Below are 26,831 nucleotides of genomic sequence, written 5' to 3' on the forward strand. Positions count from 1 at the left end.
TTACACACACATATTATAATATATTACAATTACATCAGTTTCATCATTTGATTTTTAATCAATTTATTCTTTTTTTTTTAATTTCTAGTTATTTTTTCAATTATATTGGACTTATATATTAATTTTAATGTTGTTACTTTATTATTGTATTGCATTATAATTGATAAGTCCTTTCAATTATAATATATTGTAACTGATAAATTAGTCGGATATTGTAATAGTCCTAAAGTATGTTTGATACCAAATTGCTCCTGTTGGGGGAAAAACACATCATATCAGATTTTTTCATCTCTCCCCAATTTTTCTATTTTCTGCGTCTATGATCAGAGAGGGAGAGCTGGAGAGAGCGCTTCAGGAATTCTTTTCCTCCACTCTTCATCTCTGCTCACCATTCTTCTTCCCTATTGCCGGCAAGTGAGCTTAGTGGCTGTCGCTGCTACAGATCAAGTGGGGGTGTTGGAACTGTCGAATTCTCCTTCCTCCTCCCTGTCTGCACTACCGGGCTCCTCCTTCTCTGTCCGACATCATACTGTTTTGGTGTGAATGAGGGAACTTCGATTCCTTCTTTTGATTTCTCCTTTACTTCGTTGTGAGTATTGATCCCCTCTCTTCTCTCCCTATTTTCGAATATGTATGTGCATTGTGATTTGGGCTGGAAGTTCAGTCCTTGATTATTTTCTTTTCTGCCTACTATGTGCTTGTATGTGATAAACTGGAATTTCTCTTCTTTCTTGCTGCTGGACGTTGAAAATTTAGAGTTTCTTTTAGCTAGCTTCGAGGAACAAGAAGCTTGGGGATGTAGTTTGAATGCTAACGCACATGAGATGTTTGGAAAAATATGTAGAAGAGTTGGAATGGAATAATTAAGTATAAAGACTAATATTATGGATTCAGGTTCAGTTTTAATAGATTTTAATTTATTCTTGATAAAGAAATGAATTTGGAAATCATAGAAAATCTACATAGATGTTTGGAGAAATTTTTGGGAAAGATATTTAAAAGTAAGATGGCTGATTGTATAGTTTGATTTGGGAAGCACGTAAGGTGCTTGAAGGAATGTATGAAAGGAGAATTTTAGTTTACGGTGGCATATAAATATGATAGATGTATTCTTGTTGGGTAAATTATTATGGCAAGCAATTATTCTTTAAAATGAAAGGTTGGGCACGAAGTTAGAAAATTTTGGGGAAAAGAGGATATTTGTTTAATAATTCAGGGACCAAGTTTGTTTATTCTTATGTTAGCTCTTGGTTGCATGTAAAAAAAATGTTTGTGCATGGCAGATTATGAATGAATACAAATGATTGATAACGTTGAATAAGTTATGGTAAAAGTTGTCTACTTTCTAGAGATAGAGTTGGAATTTTGAATATTATTTATGTAAGTGTTTGTTGAAGATTTATTGATTAACTCTTATTTGTGAGAGGTTGATGTAGATTCTCTTTTCCAATTCTGTAAATTTGTTTGGATTGAAGATTTTAGAGTTATAAGTGTATAAAAAGAAATAACAGTAATGTCCCTCTGGGCATTAGGGAATTAAGACATAGACAATATTACAGAGTGGCTAATTAGGAGTAAGTTATGTGTTTGGGAATGTTTTAAGTAAGTGGATAACATCCTGATCAATCTTATAAGTATATGTCATGACTTCAAGAGCTAAAGTGATGCAATTTAAAAAAAAATAAATCAACACTAGTTTAAAAAAAAAACATCAATACTTTTATTTGATAAAAAACAATCATGAAAATTGGTGAAGAAGTTTTTGAAACATTAATTGTGAATTTTCATATTTAAAATAATTGATGTTTTAAATAATTCATGTGAGTTTGTTATTAAGAAGAGAAAATTATATTTTAATCAATGATTATTTTCTTACATGCTTGAAATGTGATTTTGAGAGGATTATAAGCAGAATATTGATTGCTAATGGCAGTTTTGTTAGTTTGTTGCGCTATGGTTAATGATTAGTTAGTTTGACTTTCGTGAGCTTTATCCTCACGTTCATTATACGCGGGTCTCATTCTGCATTTGATTTTGTGGCTTTCAGTTACGTTTGGTTATTATTACTCTCATAGACATAATGCACGTTTGTTTTTTAGCTCAGGTTGTGTTTAGTCACTTACTCTTGTGGATTGTGTGTTAATATTTATCTTCATAGCATAAGTCACGTTGGGTCTATTTTTGTTACTTGTTCTGTTAAGTCTTAAAAAAAGTAAATTTTAATTGTCTTATTTATGGATTTTCTCTAGTGGTTTTAATTTATAAATGTTAATACATTTTCTATTTATAGATCTATTCAATTTTTTGAAGGCGAGCGTTAAAGAACTTCATTTATTTTAAACTAGCTGCTGTTGAATTTATGTTATATGAAATATTTTAAGTGATTGTGTTATATTGAATTATTCCATTTCTATTTGTGTATAAGAATCCATTACGATTGTTCATATGTATTCATTTAAATTTCATTATTAGGACATTATTTATTTGAAAGATTTTTGGCGTCAGATGATGTAGCTGAACCTATGTCTCAAGGTGTTCATTGAGTTGTTTTATCTATCATTAAATTGGAGTGGAAGAATTATTTTAGGCAAATTCAATTTGATGTAAATTTTATCTTGTATAAATTTCTTCGCCTAGTCCTAGGTGTTCCATGAAGGCTATAGGGAAAATCCTCATCTTCCTTATAAGATTCTATAATTATTGGTAAGGAGCGGAGCCCCTCTATTTCAAATGTTCTTTGTTAGGAAATCTGGAGATGTCTCATTTTAGAGAGAATTATCCATTGAAATTTCTATAGGAAATAATAACTTTTGTTTGAATGAAAAGTATTGTAAAAAATTAACTAATAATCATATTTCTATATTAACTGTGTTTATAATTTAAAATTTAAAGTTTCTTGAGTTAACACTGATGAGATATGAGTTTTGTATTTTATCCCATGCCGGTACCTTATATTTTGGGGCATGACATTTAATTTCCCAATCCTTGGAAAACTACTTATAAAATATGTTTTCTCTATAGAAGTTTTAAATTTGTTTCGTATATGTTTTATCTTTTATGTAAGGGTAAGTTACTCTTCTTCTCCCATGAAGTATGTTCAGATTACAAGGTTCTTTTGTCTGTTTTCAAAATATAAATTCTCTCCTTCACCTGGTATGCATCTATTACAAATTTTTCTTATTTTGAAACCTTATGTTTAAGTAAAACAAACAGAACATGTACCTCAAAGTTATACACATTAGCACCAAACATGACAATGCAAGTACCTAACGTCCGCACGATACAATTCAAAATCTAATTTCACAATCCCTTTTTCATATTCAATAGAACATCAAATCAATTTCATTGGTTGTGAGGGCCAAACAAGGCTTGAAGCAAAGAGCTGACTAAGCATATACCTTAAAAATTGCTAAGGGGACCAAAAAAAAAAAAAAGTAAGAGACAAGCTCAAATTCATACAAGTTTATTAGCTACTCTCATATCAATTTCAGGATGGGAGAGTAGAGGAAACTAGATAAGCTCTTAGCCTGTATCTAGCCCTTGCTTCTTGAATGTCTTAGGCAATTCCCAGTTCCCGCATGTACATAACCTATGAAAGAAGTTACAGAGATATCAATTTTTACTAAAAAAAAACTTATGCAGAAATTTGTCAACTATATATAGAGTATCAACTTGTGTAAAGAGGCATGTATAGCATTTATGGCTGCGTGCATGTGTGTATACATTTTAGAAAAAAAACATAATTATTGGCTGCTTTATCTTTAGCATGTTTTGATATTGGCCCCTTTACTCTTTTTTTTTTTTCATTGCTTTAAATCTCTTAAGTTTCATTTGTCTAGAACGTTAATAGTTATATATTTTAAATATGATTATTTTTGTGTTGGCTTGTTAGACTTATGATGAGTTGTATAAAAAATGAGTAAAAGACCAAAAAAAAAAAAACAAAACAAAACAAGAAAATGAAAAAGAAGAAGCAAGACATTAAATAAAAAGTCCTTAAATATGTAATGGATGATGCTTCAAAAGGAAGAAGACAAGATATATAGGGCAAATAAGCAGAAAGGTTACTAACCATTTTACTCATATAATGTCTAACTTATTGAAAGTTTGCCAAGTTAGCAACAGAAGTAACAACGTTATGTATACATCAGCAAATTTAACTTGTGTACACAACTTATAAAGGAAGAGGTTTAAGAAATATCAAATTTTACCAAATAAAAAATTATGCAGAAATTAATCAACTATAGTATCAACTTCTGTATAGAGAGGTATATATAGCAGTTGTGTGTGTGGGTGGGTGGGTGTATATTCTATCAAGGTTCTTTTATACTTAAAACAAGCCTAATAATAAAAAATTTATGGGTAAAAAATATGCAAAAAAACAAGAGCAATGAAAAGAACGATATTCAATCCAAACACTTTTAAGAAGCACTCATACCAACGAAATACTGTCTGTGCATCATCTTTTGGAAGTCTACTTGGTATTGTTTTGTAAAATGATTCAGTAAACATCAGATATCTAAGCAACTATACTGAAATAAACAAAACATGTACCTAGAAACAGAGACTAGAAATTAATATACCTTAGCACCAAGTCTGAAAGAGATGCTCAATGGAATGCCAAAAGTTTGAAATCCACTCCCAACAGCTACGGCCTTCTTTATTCTCAACTTCATTGGGATTGCTTAAGTTGTTACAATGAATCTCAACTTTATCTCTGGTTTTTTGGTATCTTTTGACATCTCTGCACAACAACCACACTTTCTTGTTTTAAACAGTACTAACTTAATATTTACAGTAAAATGATACTCCTATATTATCTATAAAATTTACATATTTCTTAATATGAGACATTTTACAAAAAAAAAAACGTAAATTTTGAGTTTTTTTTTTTAAATGTCCTTTACAAATCCTACATCTCCTTTAAACATGTGATTGTACATAAGATCAAATTTGGCATTTGATAGACTATTGAAACTAAATTATGTCATACAAGTATCACCAAAATTAAACAACACACGAAAAATAAGAAAAACTTTGTAAGACATGAAAACAAGGAATAATATAAAATATAAACTTTCAATTAAAATAAAAATGTGTGTCATACGTACCTTGAAGCACTTGTTCTCATTTTATGCACTTTGTTAGGTGGCTTGGCGTTTTGGGCTAACTATGATTCCATCATTGATGCTACTACAACACTCATTCCATGTTTCAACATCTTCTTTACACACCACACGCCATCCACACTTCCTTACTTTAGACTTCGGTGACTCATCATTTCCCAATGTCTTAAGTCCAGTAAAAAATACCATTTGAAGTTTGTTTACAACTAAAGAGGAACAACGAATATATATAATACAGAGTTGACGGCTCCAATCTGCCTGTAACACAATGACAGAGCAACCATACGTATTTGGAAATTCATCATTAGGAAATCTGGATGTCCACCAAACAGCATCAAACTCTTCGTCATTTGCCAAATCGTTTTCTATCACTAAGCATGTGGCTATGCCCCACCATTCACTTCTTCGACAATATTCAGGCGTGCTTACTATGAATGACACATTTCGATCATTGAGTTCTTTCTCACAAAAGTAGTCTTGATTATGAAACCATGATGGCACTTCACTACCAGGAATGATTAATTGGCGACCGGGTTGCATGAAGTCAGGCTGTGACAAAACAAGTAGTAAGTCTTAGAAGTATAATTATTAATGTGTAAGAATTGGAAAAAATATACAGATCAAATATATATTCAATGTCCAAAAAAAAAAAGAAACTCGTGTAATTAAAAATAAAAAAAAAAAACTCACAATTTGTGAATCCCATGTAAGAATTCCAGACACGTGACTTAAAAAGAACACTTTATGTCCTTCAGAATCATCTAATATTGAGAAATCATTGATATTATGAACCTATAAGGGAAAAATTGGCTATATTAAAGAAGTATAGTGATTAATAATGTGAAAGAACAAGTGAAGACAAATAAAATAAACCTGAGATTGGAATGAATCAATGAACTCCCATAGTTTCTGCGAACATATGTAATGTTCCATTGATGGACTACCATTTGCCCAAATAACTGATAGATTTGACGGAAGTTGTGGCAAGGACTTAAGCATTGGGCAATCAAAGAGAACAATCCATTGAAGCTTCGAAAGATTGGAAATGAGGCCAGATGGTAAGTCAATGAAATTGTTTCCACTTAAATTTAATGTTGCCAATGATGCAAAGCTGCTAATGTTATCAGGAAGTGATCCATCATAGAGATTGCAACACTCTAAATGTAATTCGGTCAAGGATGAAAAAGAAGGGGACAAGAAAAGATTTATTGAGTTTGAAGGCCTTTGAAACCCAAATGCCTTCCTGAGAAGGGAGAAGCGACTCCATGACGTTAAAGAATGTGCTTGACCATTGTACTCACAAATTGATTGTGCCTCTTTAGAAATTCGACAACCCACATCAAGCACTTCCAAAGCCCCATTTTCATTCAAATCCTCTGGCATCCTTGAAAGCTTTGACCAACCAGAAATTGTTATAATGTTCCTAGCTATCAATTTACAATCATTATTTGGAAGGCAAACCAGATTTTTGCAGCCTGACAAATCTAGTTCAGCAAGACCAATCAAATTGCCCAGTGATTCAGGTAGCTTGGATATAGAAGTGTCCTCTAAATCAAGCTTAGAGAGACATTTCATATCCTTTCCAAACTCAGGAAGTTTTCTAATTTTTGAACAACCAGATAGAACAAAAGTCTGTAAACGATCCATCTCAAATTTTCTTGGAAGGATTTTAACTTTTATGCAGCCTTTCAAATTAACAATGACAAGATTCTTGTGTTGCCCAAGGGACTGGTGAATTTCAACAAGGTTAGAACACCCTTTGAGAATCAATCTTTCAAGATTAGGAATTCCATCAAAATTTGGGGTTTTGATTAGGTATTTGGAATGAGATAAATCAATGGACATCAGCCTTTGTAGAGACTTGAAAAGAAAAAAAGAAACAAGAAAACAGTAAGTCGTCAAAACCAAAAGCTAGTTATAATATTAAGTGTATTACATTATGGACAAGCAATTAAAATGGAAGGACCATAATTACCTGTGTTCCTCTCCAAAGTTGTTTTAACTTGCTATGTCGCATTTTTAGATGAACAAGTTTATCAGGTTGAGTATGTCTGGGCAGAGAATCTAAAGGGTACCCCTCCCATTCAAAAACTCTCAATTCATTGGGAAGAGATTTAAGTCCACGAGGAAGATTCAATTGGCAACGAGAAACATGTGATGAGCAACTTGAAATGATAAGTAACTTGAGATTACTCATTTTTGAGAAGGCTTCAGGATCCCAAAGTTCATCTGATGATTTTTCTAATGATAGAGCAATACCTCGAATTGCTCCTATCCCCTCTAAAATAGTAAGTCAAGTTAATAATGTACCAAATTCATGGAATGAAATATTAAATGATGAGTGGACCAATATTTTAAAAGCCAAACTGGACATTAAATCGAAAAAGTCAATGGTTCTTAGTTTTTATAGTCTAACTGGTTATTATACCAACAGTTGGACCAGTGATACGATAAGTAAATAAAAATAATATTGAATATATATATATGTATATAAATATAAGAAACAAAATTATAGTATCTTAGTAAAATGACATAATATGACCGTAAATTAACAATATTATATATTATAATTTTATAACATGTCAAACATAGGTGGCTCTTAATTAAATTAGATATAAGTAAACTTGAAAGTATTTATATTTCCATCTATAATTGTTAATATCTTTATAAAAAAGTCTTAAATCATATTTTTTACATGTAAATTGTTTATTAACATCTCTGATTGACTGTCCAACTAGTCTGACCATCCAGTTTGATCTAGTTTTTAAAACAGTAGAGTGGATGACTGGACGTACAATCACAAGAACTTAAGGGATGATACCTTATTTGTTTTTAGTACATCATTGGCATCCTTCAAAGACATTATCCTAGAACGCTTATCAAATGATTCTTGGAGGACAATATATTTACCCATATCTTGAAGAATATGATGCACCCATAAACGCCCTTCACGATTGATTACTAGTGATTTCTCAATAAGAATTGTTATTCCAATTTTTGGGTAAAGATCTTCATCAAAAGTTTCTAAAATTTGTGTGACACGATCTTTGTCGATCCCATTAAAAAAGCAAGCAATATCCAAAAATATAGTCTTTTCCTTATCATCTAATCTATCAAAACACACATTAAGTATCTTCAATATGTCCTTTGGAGGAACCTTCTTAAACTTGGCAAGTGCATCCTCCCATTCCTCTATAGTTCTTCCACAAAGAAGTGAACCTAACACTTTTAGAACCAAAGGAAGGCCTCCAGCATATTCTATCACATTTTTAGAAAGAATCAAGTAACCTTCATTTGGTTGATTTTTTCCCTTAAAAGCATTTTGACGGAAAAGTTGAAGGGATTGGTCACCACTCAAGAATCCGATGTTATACTGAGCAGATACATCATATAATGATAACAAACGCATGCCTCTTATTGTTAATATTATTCTACTCCCATTGCCAAACCATCCTTGCTCTCGAGCCAAATATTCAAGTTGGCCTATATCACTCACATCATCAAGGACTAGTAGAATTTTTCTATCCTGCAACATGTTTTTTATCAGCTTAATTCCTTCATAACAATCATCCACTTCCACACTTCTTTTATTATTCAAAGAGAAAAGAAGATTTCTTTGCAATGAAATCAAATCACCCTTTTCATATTCCTCTCTGATATTATGAAGAAAGCAACAAACCTCAAAATCCTTGCACTTCCAGTCATAAAAAGCTCTAGCAAGAGTAGTTTTGCCTAAGCCTCCTGTTCCCCATATTCCTATAGAACGAACTCCTTCTGAATCAATTGCTATGAGTGACTCCAACTCATCTAATTTTGATTCAATTCCAACTAATGCACCAAGATCAAATGGCGATTCATCGTGTAACTTAGACTTCATTTCTTTTGCAATGCTTTCAATGAATTCTGTTTCATGCCTGCATAGGAGAATAAAATGATTGCATGATCTTTGTTATTTATCCTAAAAATAGTATGATCATTTAAGTCAATTGAATTATAAAATTTTAAGTTTATCATGAAACTAAATTTAACTTAGTAGGGATGTGTGGTTGTGCATATATCCTGTGCCGATTACACCTAATTTTTGGGGCATGACATTACCTCTATTAAATATACATACTTTAATAATATATTTTACTCTGCCATTATTTAATAATGGATAAAAAACTTGTAATAAAAAATGAATGACCGTGCTTATAAATAAGACAAAATATTCTTCTCTCTCTTGTTATTAATTAATAAGACTAGAAGGAAAAAAGAGAGGTGTTTACAAAATTGCCTCCCCATATAATCTATTTGTCCTTATAGCTATTTTACTAAATTTGAATTAAACTACTAGGTGTCGAAAAGATGCATCAATAAGGGATGTATTGATTTGGAAGAATTGATCAAGTAGGGTAAAGATTACATTAATTAATAATGATATTTCAAAATTGAGAGATATTATTAATATTATTAAAATTCAATATCGTTGAAAGAAAATAACCATTTTGATTGAATATGCAGCAACAATCAATACAATTACTACAAATACAAACCTATTTTACCAAAGCATAGACCTACAAGTCCAAATCGACCACTAAAATTAATCTTATACTACATTTTAGTGAAAGCTTTTAAGTAACATAACTCTCGAAAAACGGAAAAAAGAAAAGAAAATAAATAAAGCTTGATGTGGTTATTATAGTTTATTTTGATATCCACACCCTTATTTTTCACAAAAAAAAAAAACAAAAATAGTGATGATAGTTATTGAGAGAGGTATAGATTACTTATTCCGTGAGTCCCAACCAGATAAGCTAGCAACTTCTTCTAAAACATGCCTCCATCTGTGCACCTTCATTTTGTCCTGTGTAAATCTTTCTTCATGCTTCATGAATGCTTCTTCAAAACTTCCCTTTTGTTTCCTAACATCAGAAGGATCTACACCATAAAAGATTGGAAATACTTGAAGACCCACCTCTTTTTTTGAATGAAGAATCTTTTGGAGTTCATCCAAACACCATGTTGAAGAAGCAAATCCTGGGGAGAGCACAACAATTGCAGAACAAGATTCTTCAATGGCTTGTAGTAAACTTGGGTTGATATATTGTCCCCTTTCAAGTCCTTCTTCATGCCTAAAAGTTCTTAATCCTTTGCGTCTTAAAGAATCATATAAATGATCAGTAAAGCTTGTGCGAGTATCTTCACCTCGAAAACTCAAAAACACATCATATTTCCGTCTCTTAGTTGATCCGTAAGAGCTTGAAGAACACCCAACTCCATTAACATCAAGTGCCATTGCAAGGATTCAGAGTCTGAACCAAAGTACAAAAGTGAAAAATACAAAATCAGAAAGAAAATACACACGCAAACCAAACAAATTAGGAACTTCAACAAACAAAATGTGGCAATGAGAAACGGATATTACTGAAGGCGAAAGAAAGTGAACAAACTTTTGTAAATATCCCATAAAAATTTTCCCATCTATTTGAGTTTGAAAGCAAAACAGACACACAAAGTCCCAGGACACAAATCAGCAGATAAACTAATTCACTGAAGAAACAAGATGACGGAAACTGAATGATTCACTCTTACCGCAAGACTCATTCACTCCTGAGGCATAAATTAAACGGAAGCAGAATCTATGTAGATATTCAATCTCGTTAACGTTGGATGTTTAATTCAAAGCGAAATCTCAGAGATCCAAACCATTCAGTTCACAGAAGAAATCTAGAACAGAGCAAGGAAGAAAGGAGAAACCTAAGGATGAAGTAATATGAAAAGATCTGTTCGATCTTGAACTGATAATAATTCTCTCAAGTCTCAACAAGCAGTCACGAGATCAACTGGAAGGACAAGTGCCCAAGTCTTCTCTCAAGTCTTCACGCGTTCTCATTCAAACTGTAATGGACAACACTGTTCACTTTTGCAGAATGAAAGGACAGAAGCATGTGCTGATGCTTTTCATTACTTTATGGTGTCTCATTGTTTTTGACCTTTTTTTTTTTTGTTTTTACCTCTACCGTTATCGTTAATGCGTTATTTTGATTTCTTTTTAATGGTGAATCCGTAGCACCACCCTTCTTCTATTTTTATTGTTCAACTTAAAACATATTCTTCTATATTTATTTAAATTCATGTGTTATATATCTCCACTAAAACCGATAATTTGGCAAGCCTGGAAAATATTAAAGTCAGATTTGAAAGTTTAGAAAAAAGATATTATTTTAAAATTATTCAAAATTTAAAATGCAAGATCTCATCATATTTTCAAAAATTTGAATGATTCTCTTAAACTGATCATCGATGACCCAAAACTTCTTTAAATGACTTCCAAAATCAGGAAGAAGTAAATAAATTGAGGATCTCTAAGAAATTATAGAAGTGCAATCAAAGTAGTGTCTGACCATCATGTACACTATTTGAATGGTTATCTACAAAGTCAAAACTACATGTTTCTTAAGTCTCCTTACTTTTCAATATACTTAATTTTGCTCTCATGCACCTTATTAATAAATTGATTATTTATTCATTATACATTTATTAGGATTTGTTTAATTTGCAATTGGTTGAAGTATTCTAGTTAACAACAATTATCGAAAGAAATTTACAAAAAATCACAACAAATTAACCACAGCACTTCGACTCATTATGCAAGACTTTAAAAAGAAAATGATTTTTTATCCAAGTAAATTACAATTAAAAATTCAAAGAACGTGAAACTTAACATTTATACAGTTTTTATTTGTAATTTCTAGTACCATTATTTAATTATTGTGTTTTATAAAAATCATGTCCAATGACCTCTCAAAAAAATTGTTCACAAATAAAGATTAATACAAAATTATTTGTTATTAAAATAGTAATAGAGGCTTGTTTTTCCTCCCTCAAACGGTGGCTTACTATGAGTCTTTGTCTGCAAATAATTCTCTTGAAAATAATGATTTCATGGAATTGATCTAAAAAAATAGAGAGAAAAGTATGAAATAGGAACCTGTAATAGCCCAGAAAAATAATAATAATAATAATAATAATAATAATAATAATAATAATAAATAAGCAAATATATATATATATATATATAAGTGGGTATTTTAATAGTAGTTATATTAATTTTTGATCAAGATTATCAAGAAGGAGAGTTGGTTTAGTGGTAGTTGAGCCAGAATTTCATCAGACAGGTCCTAGGTTTGAACTCTGTCAGTGCCTCAAGGAAGGGCTTCGTTCATTTTCTTCATTTCTCTTCTTCCTCATTCAAAAGTTCCAGACCGAGAGAGAGAGAGAGAGAGAGTGCGCTGAACCTTCATTCGGTTTCTCCATCTTCTCTTCTCGCCGTTCAGGTTGCTGGTCGTGTGATGGATCACTGTGTTCTGGGTAAGGAGTTCGTAGATTCCCATTCATTTCTGTTCTTCGTGTTTCTCGATGGGTGCTGTCGGATCCTCATCCTCTTCCATTTGTTCCGTTTGAAAGTTGTTAGCACGTGAGGAGCTGATCTAAGATTTGTGGAAGTCTGATTTTTGAGCTGGAAGTTAGGGTGTAGCTGTCTTCTTCTCCCCTGTTCGGTCGCCCCTTCTCTGTTTCTTCCTTTCCGTGTTGTGGATGATCTAAGCTAAGGTAATCCGTTTCTTCACTTCTCTGTTATTACATGAGTGATTGGGGATTGGGATTGTGAAATCTCTCCTTCCTTTCTTTGCTGTCATGAGTAACATGGAGAATGAAAGACTTAAATATTTTTTTTCTTGAATTAAGACTGATTATTTATCGATTAACTGGAATCGTGAAAGGTGATTAATTACATGTCTATGTTAGAAATTTTGGAAAATGGAATTGAATAAGAAGAAGCTTGATTATAGTTGAAGCTCAAATGCTCATAAAGTGTTTGGTAGAATGTTGAAGAGAGAGTGTTGTTATTATAATGGCTTGATCTTTATATATGATGATAATTATTGCTAATTAAATAAATTATTATTGGAAGACATTTATCTTTTATGGAATTTGGGAATGTTGATTGGGTTAAATATCTATTTTGTAAAATTTTGGGAGATGAAATCAAGGAGGAAAATGAGCGATTTGAATTTAAGAATTAATGTGTGATAGGCATTGGACAAAAATGTCTATTAAAAGGAGTTTCATTTAATTATGAAATTTATGAATTTTACCAATTATTATGATGATGCATTTGGTATGGCCTCTTCTAAGTTAACTTAGCCTTGTGTAGAATTTTAACTATGTAATTATTGGGTGGTTAACTTATTTTTGAATTTGGCACTGTCAATGATTTATAAATTATAGTGTAGACTCATTTTAAGGTACACTTAAGGTGTTTGATAAAGTGGGTTGTAGAAGTATTTTTTTTAGAATTGGGTGTGCACTGATGTAATACATATAGCTTGATTAAAAGTTAACTACTTGTGGTTGCGTGGAGTTGGAAAGACAAGTATAGTATAAACAAAGCTTTGAATATATATATATATATATATATAAAGTATTGTAAGGGCTAAAAGAACTTTAGTTATATATCGAATTGACTTAAGAATATAGCGACTATAATATTGTTATGGAAAAAGGAGTTTAGTAAACGTGAATAAAGGTCACCAAAATTCTATATTATTGAATAGGGGATTTGGAGAAAGAAAATCTTAATTGAGGTAGTAAAGGAGGATTGAAACTGTAAAAGGGGAAATTTTGCACTTGAGAGTACTGCAGGTAAGTGAATAGCATCCCAACTAATTTTTTTAATTAAAATTTTCTTTACTAAAATATTACGTTCTTTTGGAAATCATTTTAATAGCATTAATACGATTATTGGATATTTATTGATTAATATTACTTTATTTTGAGAAATTAGCTTTACCAAATTTGAAATGTTATTTGATCAATTAAATCAAGTTTGGACTTTGATTATGAAATTTTTATTTTATCAAATATTGGATTGATACAGAGAATGATTCTTGTGAGTTCGACTTTGAAAATTTTTTGATTATTCAATAAATGCAAGCATGAGCATTGGATATGAAATTTTATTCTGGCAAATTTTAATGCTTAAAAGTATTCATGCGAGTTTGATTTTAAGAAGGAGAATTGTAACTTGAAAGTAATGATTTTCTCGCATGTTTGAAAATGATTTTTTAAAAAAGGGACTTTATACAGAACATTGGTTGCTAACGGCAGTTCCGTTAGCTGTCAGCGCACCATGGTACACCTAGTTAGCAGGTTGTTCATAGAAGGTGCTAGCTCCGTGCGATGATCAACGCACGTGGAACGAAGGGATGGTTACTCATGAGCATTGTACTCACATTTGATTTCGTGGCTTTGAGCCGCGTTTGGTTATCATTATCTTCGTAGATTGTGTGTTCACATTTATTTCATAGCTTCAGCTGCATTTGATTACTTACCCTCGTGGATTATGTGTCCACGTTTGTTTTCATGGCATAAGCCGCGTTTGGTTATTTATCCTCGTGGACTGTGTATCCACGTTTGTTTATTGTTCTGATAAGTCCCTATTATATGAATTTGATTGTTTGAAAATTTCACATCCCATTGGTTTTAAATAATAAATTATTTATAATTATTTATTTATTTTATTTACTTCCTTGCAATCAAGTGATAATATTATTTGATACGATATTTTAATGGTTTGAGATTTTTATTTAAAATTTTATAGAATTCTTTTATTTCAAAAGTTTATTAAATTGTTATGAAGATCGTTGCCTCTTTAAATTGCAAAATTATTTCAACTTTATTTTTATTCATGTTTAATTATTTATTGTTGGGACGTTATTCATTGAAAAATTATTTTGGTCTCAGATTCATTAGTTGATGCTGATTTTACTGCTGACCTCTGAAGGGCATATGGCTATATTGGATGGAAATTTTATTTGGTATTGTTACCTCTTGATGTAAATATTTAAGATTCATGTAATTTAGCTTAGAAATAAGATTAGTTGCTCCACATAAGCTATAGTTAGAGTTTTATTTTAATATATATATATATATATATATGTTGTCTGTTGGCTGAAAGGAGCTGAGCTCCTAATTGATACAATGTTTAAGAAAATTTTTGTTTTGTAAAATTTTCGGGAGATCCTATTTACAAGAGAGGTTCTGTCGAAATTTCTACAAAAATGTTAAAACTTTGTTATGACAATTAATAACAAAAGTTTTAAAATTTTCATATCATCTGATTAATTTTTTTTAGAAAACAAAATGAATTTTCATTTTAAGGCTTACGGGAATGTGCAATGTAGTTCCTATCTGTGTCGATCATCCTTAATTTTAGGGCGTGACAGGATGAAACAAATAATGTTGAGGACAAGTCTTGTGTTTAGTCTTCAGTCTCTGGTATATGCAAAATCTATGAGCTAGTGTGTGTGTGTTTCTTCTGTATAAAGATCCAAGGCGTAAGATTCAGTCCAAGTCGTCGAAGTCAGTCCAATCTGAATTGCCATCCGGCTGTGTCTTACTCTATATAATATTTTGTTGGTAAATGTCTTTATATGACAATTTAATATCAAAATGTTGGCACCAAAGAACAAGGAAAGACTAAATATTTTAATAAAATCTCGAGACTCGGAACTTTTTTTTTTTCCAAATTATTCAGACCTCACACTAATACGTTATTTTAAATCTTTTTAGCGGGGCATCGCAGCAACTCCTTTTATATTTTTAGTGTTTAGTTTAACGTTTTTAAGGAAATTCAAGGTCATGTGCATGTTTATGGTTACTGCCATGCCTAGCTATTATATTTTTATATATAAGATATTTTAATTGAACCCTGCATTTCAATAATTTTTTTTAGTTGAAATCACATTAAAGTACAATAATTTTTTAATTTTAACCCTAATAATGTTAATTAATTTCGTGCTGGTGATGGCTAAAGCACATAATTAATATATCTTTTTTTTAAGATAAGAGTAAAATTATCTAATTATTAAAAAATATCATGACATCTCTTATATCTAAGGATGAAATAAAAGGACGAAGCTACTGTCCAATTGATGAGCACAGTAGTGCCTTCTTCAGTTCTTCTGATGAGACCGAGAAACTTGACATCCTCTCTTGGGAAAAAGTCTGATGAACGTTCAGGAATTAAGAGCCTCCGCCAGCAGAATGAGGCATACTTATGACTTAAAGAAAAGTATAAATAACTTCCAAGCTACAAATATTATAACAGCAACATAATTATGGCTAGCTTACATATATGATAAATCAAATGAATGAGTTTAAAAGTTTTAATTTTGTACATTCACCATTTACAATTTTTTTTAAAAAAAATAGGTACCTGTTGATAAAGTTTCATGAGGATGTGTTAGTTTTTATAAGTATAGATAAATATTTTTCACACATGTAGCAATACATTGACAAAACATAATAACAAATATTAAATAAACAAATTATTTGAATTTTATATTATAAAGATCGAATCAAAATTATAATACAATTTTTCGACCAGTTAACAAATGTCATTGGGCTTGGATCTTATGCCTTCAACCACTCTTTTTTTCTATGAGATGATTTTTTTAAATATATATATATATATATATATATGTATGTATGTATGTAATGTAAGAGGTAATTGGACTCCGAATATAATGACGTTAATGTTGCTGGTACTATATAATGAAAGAAGCATGAGATATCCATAAACAAAGAAAAAATTTAAAAAATAAATAAATAACGTTGACGTGCCTACCAGTACCTTGAATCATTTATTCCCATTTTCAGCGTTTTGCAAGGGGTGGTGTTTACATGTGCACATCATTTTCGTTTACACTATCATATGTGTGCGTGTGTGCTAGCAAAGAAAAAAAGATATAAATTACATATATTTTATCAAGTTATTGTAACAAAAAAAAAGAAATATTTTTCTTTTTAGTTAAAAGTAGTATTAACAATTAATCGATAAAAATAACAATACTTGTGGTTATATTTGTTGATTTTTTTTCTGCTAAATTGTGTAAGAACATTCTTATGAAGATCAGAAGATATAATTATAAAATTGAGAAATTGCATGAATATAAATTTATTTTTTTCCTTAATGTATATATGACATTAACTGATTATGCTTATTAAAAAATAAATTGTGTTTAATTTACCTATGTTAGACTTAATATTTTTTCAGAGTTTTGTTATCTCAACAATATAGTGATTTATTTTTTGTACTATTACGATGTGAATTAGATTCATCTGAATCTTCTTTTATTCAAATTATATATATTCAATGACACATAGAAAATATAATTTTTTGACCAACACATATAAAAATATGCTGAAAATCTAAACTTTAATTAGTAATTGATTTAGTTTTAATAAACTCAATTTTCATTTAATTATTTATATTTATATGCTAAAATGAAATTTGCAACAAAAATTAATCATAAAAAAAATTAAATTGTCAATATTTGTGTTTTATCCTTTAAATTTAATCTCGTAAACAAAAATAAACCTCAAAACAATTAACAGAAGAGGGAGCATTAGATATTGTGAATATTCTCCCGTTGGTGTCTAATGGTATCATTGACTAGGTTTAGTTTGCTGATTCTGTTATGATTGTACAGCTGCTACACAAACCCCATCTATGAATAAATTAAGCTAACACCTTTCACTTCTGAATGCTTTTGAATTTTAAAAATAAAAATTATAATGATACTTTAGGAGTGCTTTCTCCTAAGAAACGATTCCATAAATTCATCTGTTTTTAAAGAAAATAATTTTTTTTGGTAGTAAAGAAAATAAAAATTTTCGTTGGAGGAGTGTTTGTCAAAATAAATGTTCCCACACATTAAAACCGGAGAATATAATAAAAAAAAAGGTGTATAGGAGTGTTTTAGTGTTTAAAAATCTCCCAAATGTATAATTTACGGAAACCTTTATTTTTTTTTTTCCTTTTGATTCAGGGGAACCTTTATATTTTAAAATTCTCTCATATGTTCTAGTCATATAAGTTTCCATATGTGTAATCTCATAACGTATTTCTATATGCTAGTTTCCAAATTTGAAAGCATAATTATGAAAACACTATATACTTCATGAAGTCTCACACTAAATCATGAGTGTAATGAGAAGTTAATCCTCAAATTCACCATAAAAATAAGCTTCAACGGCAAGAGCGAACTAAAATAACCTTTCAGTCACAAAGAAATCTCGTGAAGAGCAACCTGCTAGCAGGGAAAAAAAACCTTTATAGTTGGCTATTATGATCAGTGAATTTTCAGTTAAACTGTATATGATGGACAAAAATAAAAATGATTCAATTATAGTTACATTTGAATTGCTTAGAACTTTCTTAATTCTTACACATGGCCTGGCTTACTTGCATGATAGATCAAACAAATGAGTTTACAAGTTTTATATTTTGTACAGTTTACATTTTTTTTAAATAATAGATCCATATATTGATAAAGTTTTACAAGTATTTGTTAAGTTTTGTAAGTATAAATAGGTAAATATTTTCACGACAATATATTGACAAAATATAATAATAACCAAAAAAAATTTCATATTATAAAGATCAAATCAAATTATGTGACATTGTAGAGATTAATAATAACAATAATTTTTCGAACAACTAATGCCATTGTTCATATGAATATGATATAAATGTTGCTGGTGTTATATATGCAACAGCAACAAACAAACATGAGATATCCATATAAAAGGGAAAAAAAAAAAAAAAGATAATGCTGATGTGCGTACCGTGAATGATTTATTCCAAAATTTTGGCATTGCTGCTGTTACATCCTTCTTCCCTTGTTGTTCGCCAAGTTTCAACATCTTCTTTACACAGTAAACGCCACCCACACTTCCTTATTTTAAACTTTGATGTCTTAGTTACCAAAAATACCATTTGAAGTTGGTTTGCAGCCAAAGAGGAACCACAAGCATAGATAACACAGAGTTGATGACTACAATTTGTTTGTACACACAAACGATAGCCACAGTGAATTTCTTGAAATTTTTCATTAGGCAATCTGTAAGTCCACCAAACATCATCAAACATATTCTCAGGGTGCTCCAAGTCAAGGTGTGCAGATGCTAAATCGTTTTCCAACACTAAGCATGTGGCTATGCCCCACCATTCACTTGAATGACAATATTCAGGTATGCTTGCTGCGAATGACACATTTGGATCACTGATTTCTTTCTCACAAAAATAGTGTTGATTATGAAACCATGGTGGCACTTCACTACCTTGAATTGTCAATACACGACTATATTGCTTGAAGCAGTCAGGCTGTGATTAAAAAAAAAATTGTTTGAATAAGAAGTATAATAATTAAAATGTAAGAAATGGAAAATATATACAAGTCAAATATATAGAGATTCAATGTCCAGGGGGAAAAACAAAAAAAAAAATCGAAATTCAAGTAATTCAAATCATAAAAAATGCTCACAATTTGTAAATCTTGTGTAAGGATTCCATACTCCTGAAATAAAATGACAGGTTTATGTTCTTCATAACAAGCTATAAAGCCGTCGCTGAAATTGATAACCTATACATAAGGAAAAAATGGCTATAAAGAAGTATAATGATTAATGTGAAAGAACAAGTAAAGAAAGACAAAATAAACCTGAGATTGGAATGATTCAATGAACTCCCATAGTTTCTGCGAACACATGTAATGCTCCATTGATGGACAACCGCTTGCGAGAATGGTTGATAGATTTGACGGAAGTTGTGGCAAGGACCGAAACGTAGGGCAATTAACAATATCAACAAATAGAAGCTTGGAAAGATTGGAAATGAGGCGAGATGGTAAGTCAATGAAATTGTTTCCACTTAAAATTAAATGTGTCAATGATGATAACATGCTTATGTCATCTGGAAGTGATCCATCATGAAGTTTGCAATAACCTAAATTTAATTGGCTCAAGAATGATAAAGAAATGGGTACCATAAAATTTGTTGAGCTTAAAGGCCTTTGAAGCCCAAATGACTTCCTGAGAAGGGACACACAACTCCATGATGATGAAGAAATTCGACCCACATCAAGCACTTCCAAAGCCCCATTTTCATTCAAATCCTCTGGCATCCTTGAAGGGTTAGACCAACCAGAAATTTTGATAATCTTCCTGGCTATGAATTTATGAACATTATTTGGAGGGCAAACAAGATTTGTGCAACCCGTCAAATTTAATTCAACAAGACCAATCAAATTGCCCAATGATTCAGGTAGTTTGGATATAGCAGTGTTCTCTAAATCAAGTGTAGAGAGACATTTCATATCCTTTTCAAACTTAGGAAGTTTTCTAATTTTTGAACAACCAGATAGAACAAAAATCTTTAAGCGATCCATCTCAAATTTACTTGGAAGGGTTCTAACTTTTTTGCAGCCTTTCAAATTAACAATAACAAGATTCTTATGTTGCCCAAGAGACTGGTGAACTTCAACCAGTTTAGAACACCCTTCTAGAATCAATATCTCAAGATTAGGAATTTTATAAAAATCTGGAGTTTTGATGAGGAATTTTGAATGAGATAAATCAATGGACTTCAACCTTGGCAGAGACTAAAAAAAAAACAAAAGAAAATAATAAGTCCTAAAAAATGAAAAATTACTTGTAATGATAAATTTGTTAAATTAAGGACAAACAATTTAAATGAAAGGATCATAATTACCCGTGCTCCCCTCCAAAGTTCTTTTAACTTGCTATGTTGCATTTTTAGAACAAGAAGTTCATGGAGTTTTGTTTGATTGGGCAAAGAATCTAAAGGATACCCATCCCATGCTAAGACTTTCAGCCCAATGGGAAGGGACTTAATTCCACATGAAAGATTCAATTGACAATGAGAAATATGTGAGCGGCCTGAAATGACAAGTAATTTGAGATTGATCATCCTTGAGAAGGCGTCAGGATTCCAAAGTGCATTAAATGTTTCTTCTACTATTATGGCTATACCCCGAATTGCTCCTGTGCCCTATAAATAATAAGTCAATCAAGTTAATAATGTACACAATTGATGGAATAAAATATTAAATAAAAAAACTTGAATAGTCATGAAACTTAGGGCTATTACCTTATTTCCTTCTAATACATCATTGGCATCCTTCAAAGACAATATCCTAGAACGCTTGCCAGCATCATTAAGTGATGCTTGAGAGACTATATATTTACCCATATCTCGAAGTGTCTGGTGCACCCACAAATACCCTTCTGAATTGATTACCAGTGATTTGTCAATAAGAACATCTATTCCAATTGTTGGGTGAAGATCCTCATCCAAAATTTCTAAAATTTGAATGAGAGGGCCTTTGGCCATCCCATTGAAAAAGCAAGCAATATCCAAGAATATAGTCTTTTCCCAATGATCTAATTCATCAAAACTCACCTTAAGTATCTTCAAAATGTTATTTGGAGGAACCTTCTTCAACTTAGCAAGCGCATCCTTCCATTTCTCTATAGTTCTTCCACAAAAAAAAGAACCCAACACTTTGAGTGCCAAAGGAAGGCCACTAGCATATTGAATCACAGTTCTAGAAAGCTCCAAAAAAGCTTTACTTGGCTTACTTCCTTTAAAAGCATTTTGATGGAAAAGTTCAAGAGATTCATCATCAGTCAAGAATTTGATGTCATAACAAGTAGATACACCATGTGATAATAACAAATGCTTGTCTCTAGTTGTTATTATTATTAAGGTCCCTTTGCCAAACCATCCTTGATTGCCAGCCAAATTTTCAAGTTGGCTTATATCACTCACATCATCAAGGACAAGAAGCATTTTCCTATTGCTTAACATGCTTTTTATCAACTTCCTTCCTTCATAATAGTCATCCACATCCATGCTTCTTTTATACAAAGAACAAAGAAGTTTTTTTTGCAAGGGAATCAAACCTTCTGCTTCATATACCTCTCTAACATTAAGAAGAAAGCAATGAGCTTCAAAATCTTTATACATTCTCTCATAGAAAGCTCTTGCAAGAGTAGTTTTACCTAAACCACCTATGCCCCATATTCCTATAAATTGAACTTCACCCAATCCATTAACTATACGTGAGTTTAAGTTGACAAGTTTTGATTCAATTCCAACCAATTTCTCAGAGTCAAATGGAAGGTCATCATATATTTTTGACCACACTTTTTCAATAATGGTTTCAATGAGTTTTGTTTCATGACTGCAAAGAGATATAAAGTAATATCATCGACATTAAGTCAATTGAATTTTAATTTATATATAGGTTAAAATGGTCAACACAACATAAAGAAAACATGGTCACACGGGTATAATTAATTTTAGTTCAACTATGTAACATAAGTTAACCTTGACATACGTTTATCATAGTTTTTAAAATTATTGTAATGCAATATTAAATAGTCAGATTTGTGATTGAAAAAGAATAAATTATATTCTTGTCAGACTTATTCTTAAACTTACAATTATTTTTCCTCTTATTTGTTTTATGATAGGACCTATCAATTATGAAAGCTACACTCAAACTTGGGTTCCTAATTATTTTTGGCGAATGTTACTAAATTGCCTCCCCATAATTTCCTTAAAACTAGATTACGTATAGTGATTTGCAAGGAGTTTGAGGTGAGTCAATTTAATCATGGTTCGTAGATAATTTAACTTTTGATAGATTTTGTATTTGAATTTTATATAAGGGAAAACCGTTTTTTTTATCTCTAGAGTTTTGGTCAATATAGGTCAAGGTTACTATAGTTTTACTATTATTATTATTATCATCAAGAAATCAATGTATAAATTTATGGTGAATTTTGTTCAAAATCTCTATTGTCATCAAACATCGTTGGCAAACAAGTGATATATGATCTCCCAAGATACTGACCAAAGTTAACCATAACTTTAAGGACTTATTTCTTAATTAATAAAAAAACTTTAGGATCTTAACGAAAGACCAAAACTCTAGAAACAAAAAACTATGTTGTTCCTATATATATAATTATATTATAATAGCTAGCAACAATTTTTAAATAGTTTAAAGTAATTAATATCAACACCATTAATATTATTTAAAAATTATTCATGACGATTATTAGAAATATAAGAAATTACCAATTGCCAGAGTGCCAGCCAGATAAGTTAGCAACTTCTTTTAAAGCATCCCTCCAATTTTGCACCTTCATTTCATCTCGTGTAAATATTTCTTCATGCTTTTTAAATGCTTCTGCAAAACTTCCTCTTTGATGTTCAACATCAGATGGATCCACACCATAAAATATTGGAAATACATAAAGACCTGACTCTTTCTTAGAATGGAGAATCTTTGAGAGCTCAGCCAGGCACCAAGTTGAAGAAGCATAATTTGGAGAGAGAACAACAATTGCAGAAAGAGATTCTTCAATTGCTCGGAGCAGACTTGGTTTAATAACTTCTCCCCTCTCAAGTTCTTCGTCGTCCTTGAAAGCTATGATTCCATTGCGTTGTAAAGCACAACACAAGTGATTTGTAAAGCTTCTACGAGTGTCTTCTCCTCGAAAACTCAAGAAGACATGATACTTCCATCTCCTAGTTGAACCAAAACAGCTTGAAGGGTGATCAACTCCATGAGCTTCAAGTGCCATAAAACAGTTTGAGAGCTGAATCATGCAAATTACAAATACATCCATCACCATCAGGATGTGTATAATAGAATGAAACTTAACAAATAATGTAGCAATTAATCAGAAGTAGAATGGTGAAGTAATTTATGTACAACGATCTTTTGTTTCTGATGGTATTTCAAAACAAGGCTATCAGATAGATTACTTCACACATGTCAATACTTCATACAGCGATATTGTCTAGGCTAGTAGATAGGGAAGCAATGAAGAAATCAGTATTGGGAAGTGAAGAATGACATATTTTACACAAATTTATCAAACAAAAATAAAAGCTACGTTGTTCAGAGTTCACCACAATCTAGACCAGACTTGGTCCCTCAGCTGATGGACTAGTTTATCATATCAAAACATGTAAGTGTCCGATATATTAGAAGATAAAAGAAGTCTCACATCTAAAAATTAAAAGATAGATAATTAATATATAAGCTTGGGAAGTATCTAACCAAATGGCTTAAGTTATTTTGGTAGAGTATATTATCCTTAAACACACTTAATATAAGAAATTTAACATAGTATTATGAGCCCCTCGATTAGGGACAAAAAAAAGCGAAAAAAAGAAAGAGGGAAAGAAAGGAAAAAAGAAAGAATGAATGAAAGGCTAAAAAAAACAAGAGATTAAAAAAAGAAAGAGAGGAGAAGAAGAAGAAATTGAATAGATCTAAGGCCTCTGAGACTAAAAAAATACAAGTCTAGACAAGAAGAAGAAGAAATGAAAAAAAAATGAGAATAAAAAAATAGTTGAGAGAATATTAGAAGATAAAAGAAATCTCATGTCTAAAGATTAGAAAATAGATAATAAATATATAAGTTTAGGAAGTATCTAATCAAATAGCTTAAATTATTTTGATGGAATATATTATCTTTAAGCACACTTAATATAAAAAATCTAACACGATGCTCACCAAGTTGAGTAACAAATGTACTTTGTCTCCCATCTAGACAATATAAATTTAGTTTGAATGGTCCAATTTATTAATAGCTCAAGTTTTAGAATTTTGTAAATTGACTATCTAGATATATTTTAAATAGATGGTCCAGATTTAAAATTTTGTAACATGAAATTTTTTTCTTAAAAATATTTTTTAAAGTAACCATTTGGAGATTATCTTTTATTTTAATATTATATTAACCAAATCAAACATTTATAAAAATTTAAAAAAAAATTAATAATAAATCTAGAAGGTCCAAAATACAGATAAATAGTCAATTTATGAAAAAAATAATAAATTTTAATATAAATTGGATCATCAAAATTAAATATGTACTATCTAGATTAATAGATTTATTAAAATCTTTCTAATTTTTATTTTATAAATATAAAAAAAATTTTAATTTAGACCATCCATATTAAAATATAGATGGCCTAGATCTCGTCACCATGACGAGCACTAACATGTAGATAGAATATGAACTTCAATCACATTCAAATTCATGATCACAAAGCAAAATTTCAAATATAGTAAAGAGGGATCTAGAAGAATTAGCAAGCATAACCGAATGAAGTGGTATGTCTATATTCCTTATCGTCTATTAATATTTCAAAGCAAAAGTTTTATACCAAACTTATGCTCTTGGAGGATTCAAAGAAAGCATAATCACAAAATTAATGCTTGAAGAAATAAATCCATTTCACTGAATAATAGAAACTTAAAGGGGCAAGATTCACTCTTCAGGCAGATATCAAAGTGAAGTGGCAGAAATTGTGTTTATATATATATATATAGTCTCTCCCTTCTTTTGATATTTCAAATGAAAATTTTACAGATAGAAAATGGACATAAAATAATTAGAAGGAAGAAAATAGGAACCTGATGAAGGAAATAATAGTGAGAATTTATTTGATGTGCCTGCTGATTCAGAAGATAAAACCCAGTTAGGTACTACAAATTTATAGATTTGAGAAATGGAGCATTTGGAGTCAGCTCAAGCATACTCTTCACGCGTGCAAACCGCGTTGCTGCTGTTGGGCCAAAAAAAAAAAAAAACGCGTTGCTGTTTTTCAATTTCCAAGACTTATTTATTTATAATTATATATTTTATTAGCTGTGATATTATTCATTTGGAGCAATTTTGCGATCGGAAGGCAGTGCTTTTTCAACATAAACGTAGAAAGAAAAGATGACTTACTTTTTTTTTTTTACAAGCTAATTATGTTTTATCATTTTTATTTATTCATATATAAACAAAGAATGGCTAATATTGTTGGCAAAAAAGAAAAAGAAAAAGAAAAAGAAAAGAAACGGATAGCATTAAAATTGGACAATTTTCAATTTTCACCCTGAAGAAAAAGAAATGCATGATAAAATAAAATGATATCTGCCAATATAAATCAGAGAAATTGTGCATGAAAGTATGAGAACAAAAAATGGCATGAGAAAAATATATCTTGTTCGGGATAGATGGCAGAAATTTTGTTCTCTCTCCTACTGCAAACTTCTACGGTATTTAAAATCAGAGAAATTGACTTGTACCCAAAAAAAAAAAAAAACAGAGAAATTGACTTATGGACGAGACTCCCAAAAAACAAAGGGAAGGGGTCTCTTCAAATTTTTTTAATCATCCTTCCCTTATTTTCTAAATCATGATTATTTATATCATTATATTAAAAGAATTATTCGTGATCATATTTAATTAATTTAAAAATAAATTTTATCAAACTGTTATAAGTTTTATCTTTTAGAAAACTAAGATAAGATTCTGATTGGGCATGTAACGTGTGAGAAAAAGACCAAAAGGCTTGGAATAAAATCTCTCACTTTTTTGTGGTTATAAAAACTTTAGATGTGTTTGGTCCCCCACTTTGAATGTGGATCCAGGCAACATACACATCTAGTTTAGAAAATTGGTGCCAATAGTTTTTTTTTTTTTTGGTAAATCAAACTTGTTTAATTTGACCGTGTATTTGTGAAGCTTATTTTATTTTGAAAAAAATTATATTTATTGATGCTTGTAGTTTTATTGACCTTTGTTATTGGTTACTTCTTTCGATGTTTTAGGTTCCTTTAGTTTTTTTTTGTATGTAATGTTATTTCCTATATTCTCAAATATTTCTAGAGAGATAATGAAGTGAAGTCAAGATTTAATAACATTGGGGGTTTCAAATTAAATCACATACTACAAAGCTTTTATAAATTTTGGGAAATTGAAAGTATATGTAATATA

The 26,831-nt window shown here is 30.6% G+C and overlaps 3 protein-coding genes and 1 long non-coding RNA gene across 8 annotated transcripts; 1 reads left to right on the plus strand and 3 right to left on the minus strand.

The window, feature by feature from the left end:
* Positions 1-3,286: 3,286 nt before the first annotated feature.
* Positions 3,287-11,047, minus strand: LOC129318967 (TMV resistance protein N-like). Of its 5 annotated transcripts, none has more exons than XM_054963988.1 (9): positions 10,866-11,047; positions 9,896-10,420; positions 8,806-9,040; positions 7,102-7,404; positions 6,000-6,986; positions 5,817-5,918; positions 5,112-5,675; positions 4,584-4,744; positions 3,287-3,589 (listed from the first exon to the last, which is right to left on the minus strand). In XM_054963988.1, exons 2-7 carry the CDS (start codon positions 10,402-10,404, stop codon positions 5,145-5,147), a joined length of 2,667 nt encoding a protein of 888 aa, XP_054819963.1. In that variant the 5' UTR covers positions 10,405-10,420; positions 10,866-11,047; the 3' UTR covers positions 3,287-3,589; positions 4,584-4,744; positions 5,112-5,144. The 5 variants fall into 5 exon arrangements, with proteins under 5 accessions (XP_054819963.1, XP_054819959.1, XP_054819960.1 ...); XM_054963984.1 differs by having other exon boundaries at positions 7,948-9,040; XM_054963985.1 differs by having other exon boundaries at positions 7,948-9,040; positions 10,701-11,047.
* Positions 11,048-12,299: 1,252 nt separating this feature from the next.
* Positions 12,300-15,049, plus strand: LOC129317760 (uncharacterized). Its single transcript, XR_008595040.1, has 3 exons — positions 12,300-12,479; positions 12,576-12,719; positions 14,913-15,049. It is a non-coding gene; the product is annotated as an uncharacterized LOC129317760 (long non-coding RNA).
* Positions 15,050-18,807: 3,758 nt separating this feature from the next.
* On the minus strand, positions 18,808-21,888 carry LOC129317405 (TMV resistance protein N-like). The gene is made up of 5 exons (XM_054961735.1): positions 21,124-21,888; positions 20,725-21,024; positions 19,676-20,614; positions 19,499-19,597; positions 18,808-19,338 (listed from the first exon to the last, which is right to left on the minus strand). Exons 1-5 carry the CDS (start codon positions 21,886-21,888, stop codon positions 18,811-18,813), a joined length of 2,631 nt encoding a protein of 876 aa, XP_054817710.1. The 3' UTR covers positions 18,808-18,810.
* A 1,229-nt stretch (positions 21,889-23,117) lies between these two features.
* LOC129317406 (TMV resistance protein N-like) lies at positions 23,118-25,511 on the minus strand. The gene is made up of 2 exons (XM_054961736.1): positions 25,478-25,511; positions 23,118-23,645 (listed from the first exon to the last, which is right to left on the minus strand). Exon 2 carries the CDS (start codon positions 23,628-23,630, stop codon positions 23,118-23,120), a length of 513 nt encoding a protein of 170 aa, XP_054817711.1. The 5' UTR covers positions 23,631-23,645; positions 25,478-25,511.
* Positions 25,512-26,831: the final 1,320 nt, after the last annotated feature.

Source organism: Prosopis cineraria, unplaced genomic scaffold (assembly GCF_029017545.1).
Source record: "Prosopis cineraria cultivar Desert tree isolate PC_DT_omini unplaced genomic scaffold, ASM2901754v1 PC8, whole genome shotgun sequence".
Classification (NCBI taxonomy): Eukaryota; Viridiplantae; Streptophyta; class Magnoliopsida; order Fabales; family Fabaceae; genus Prosopis; species Prosopis cineraria.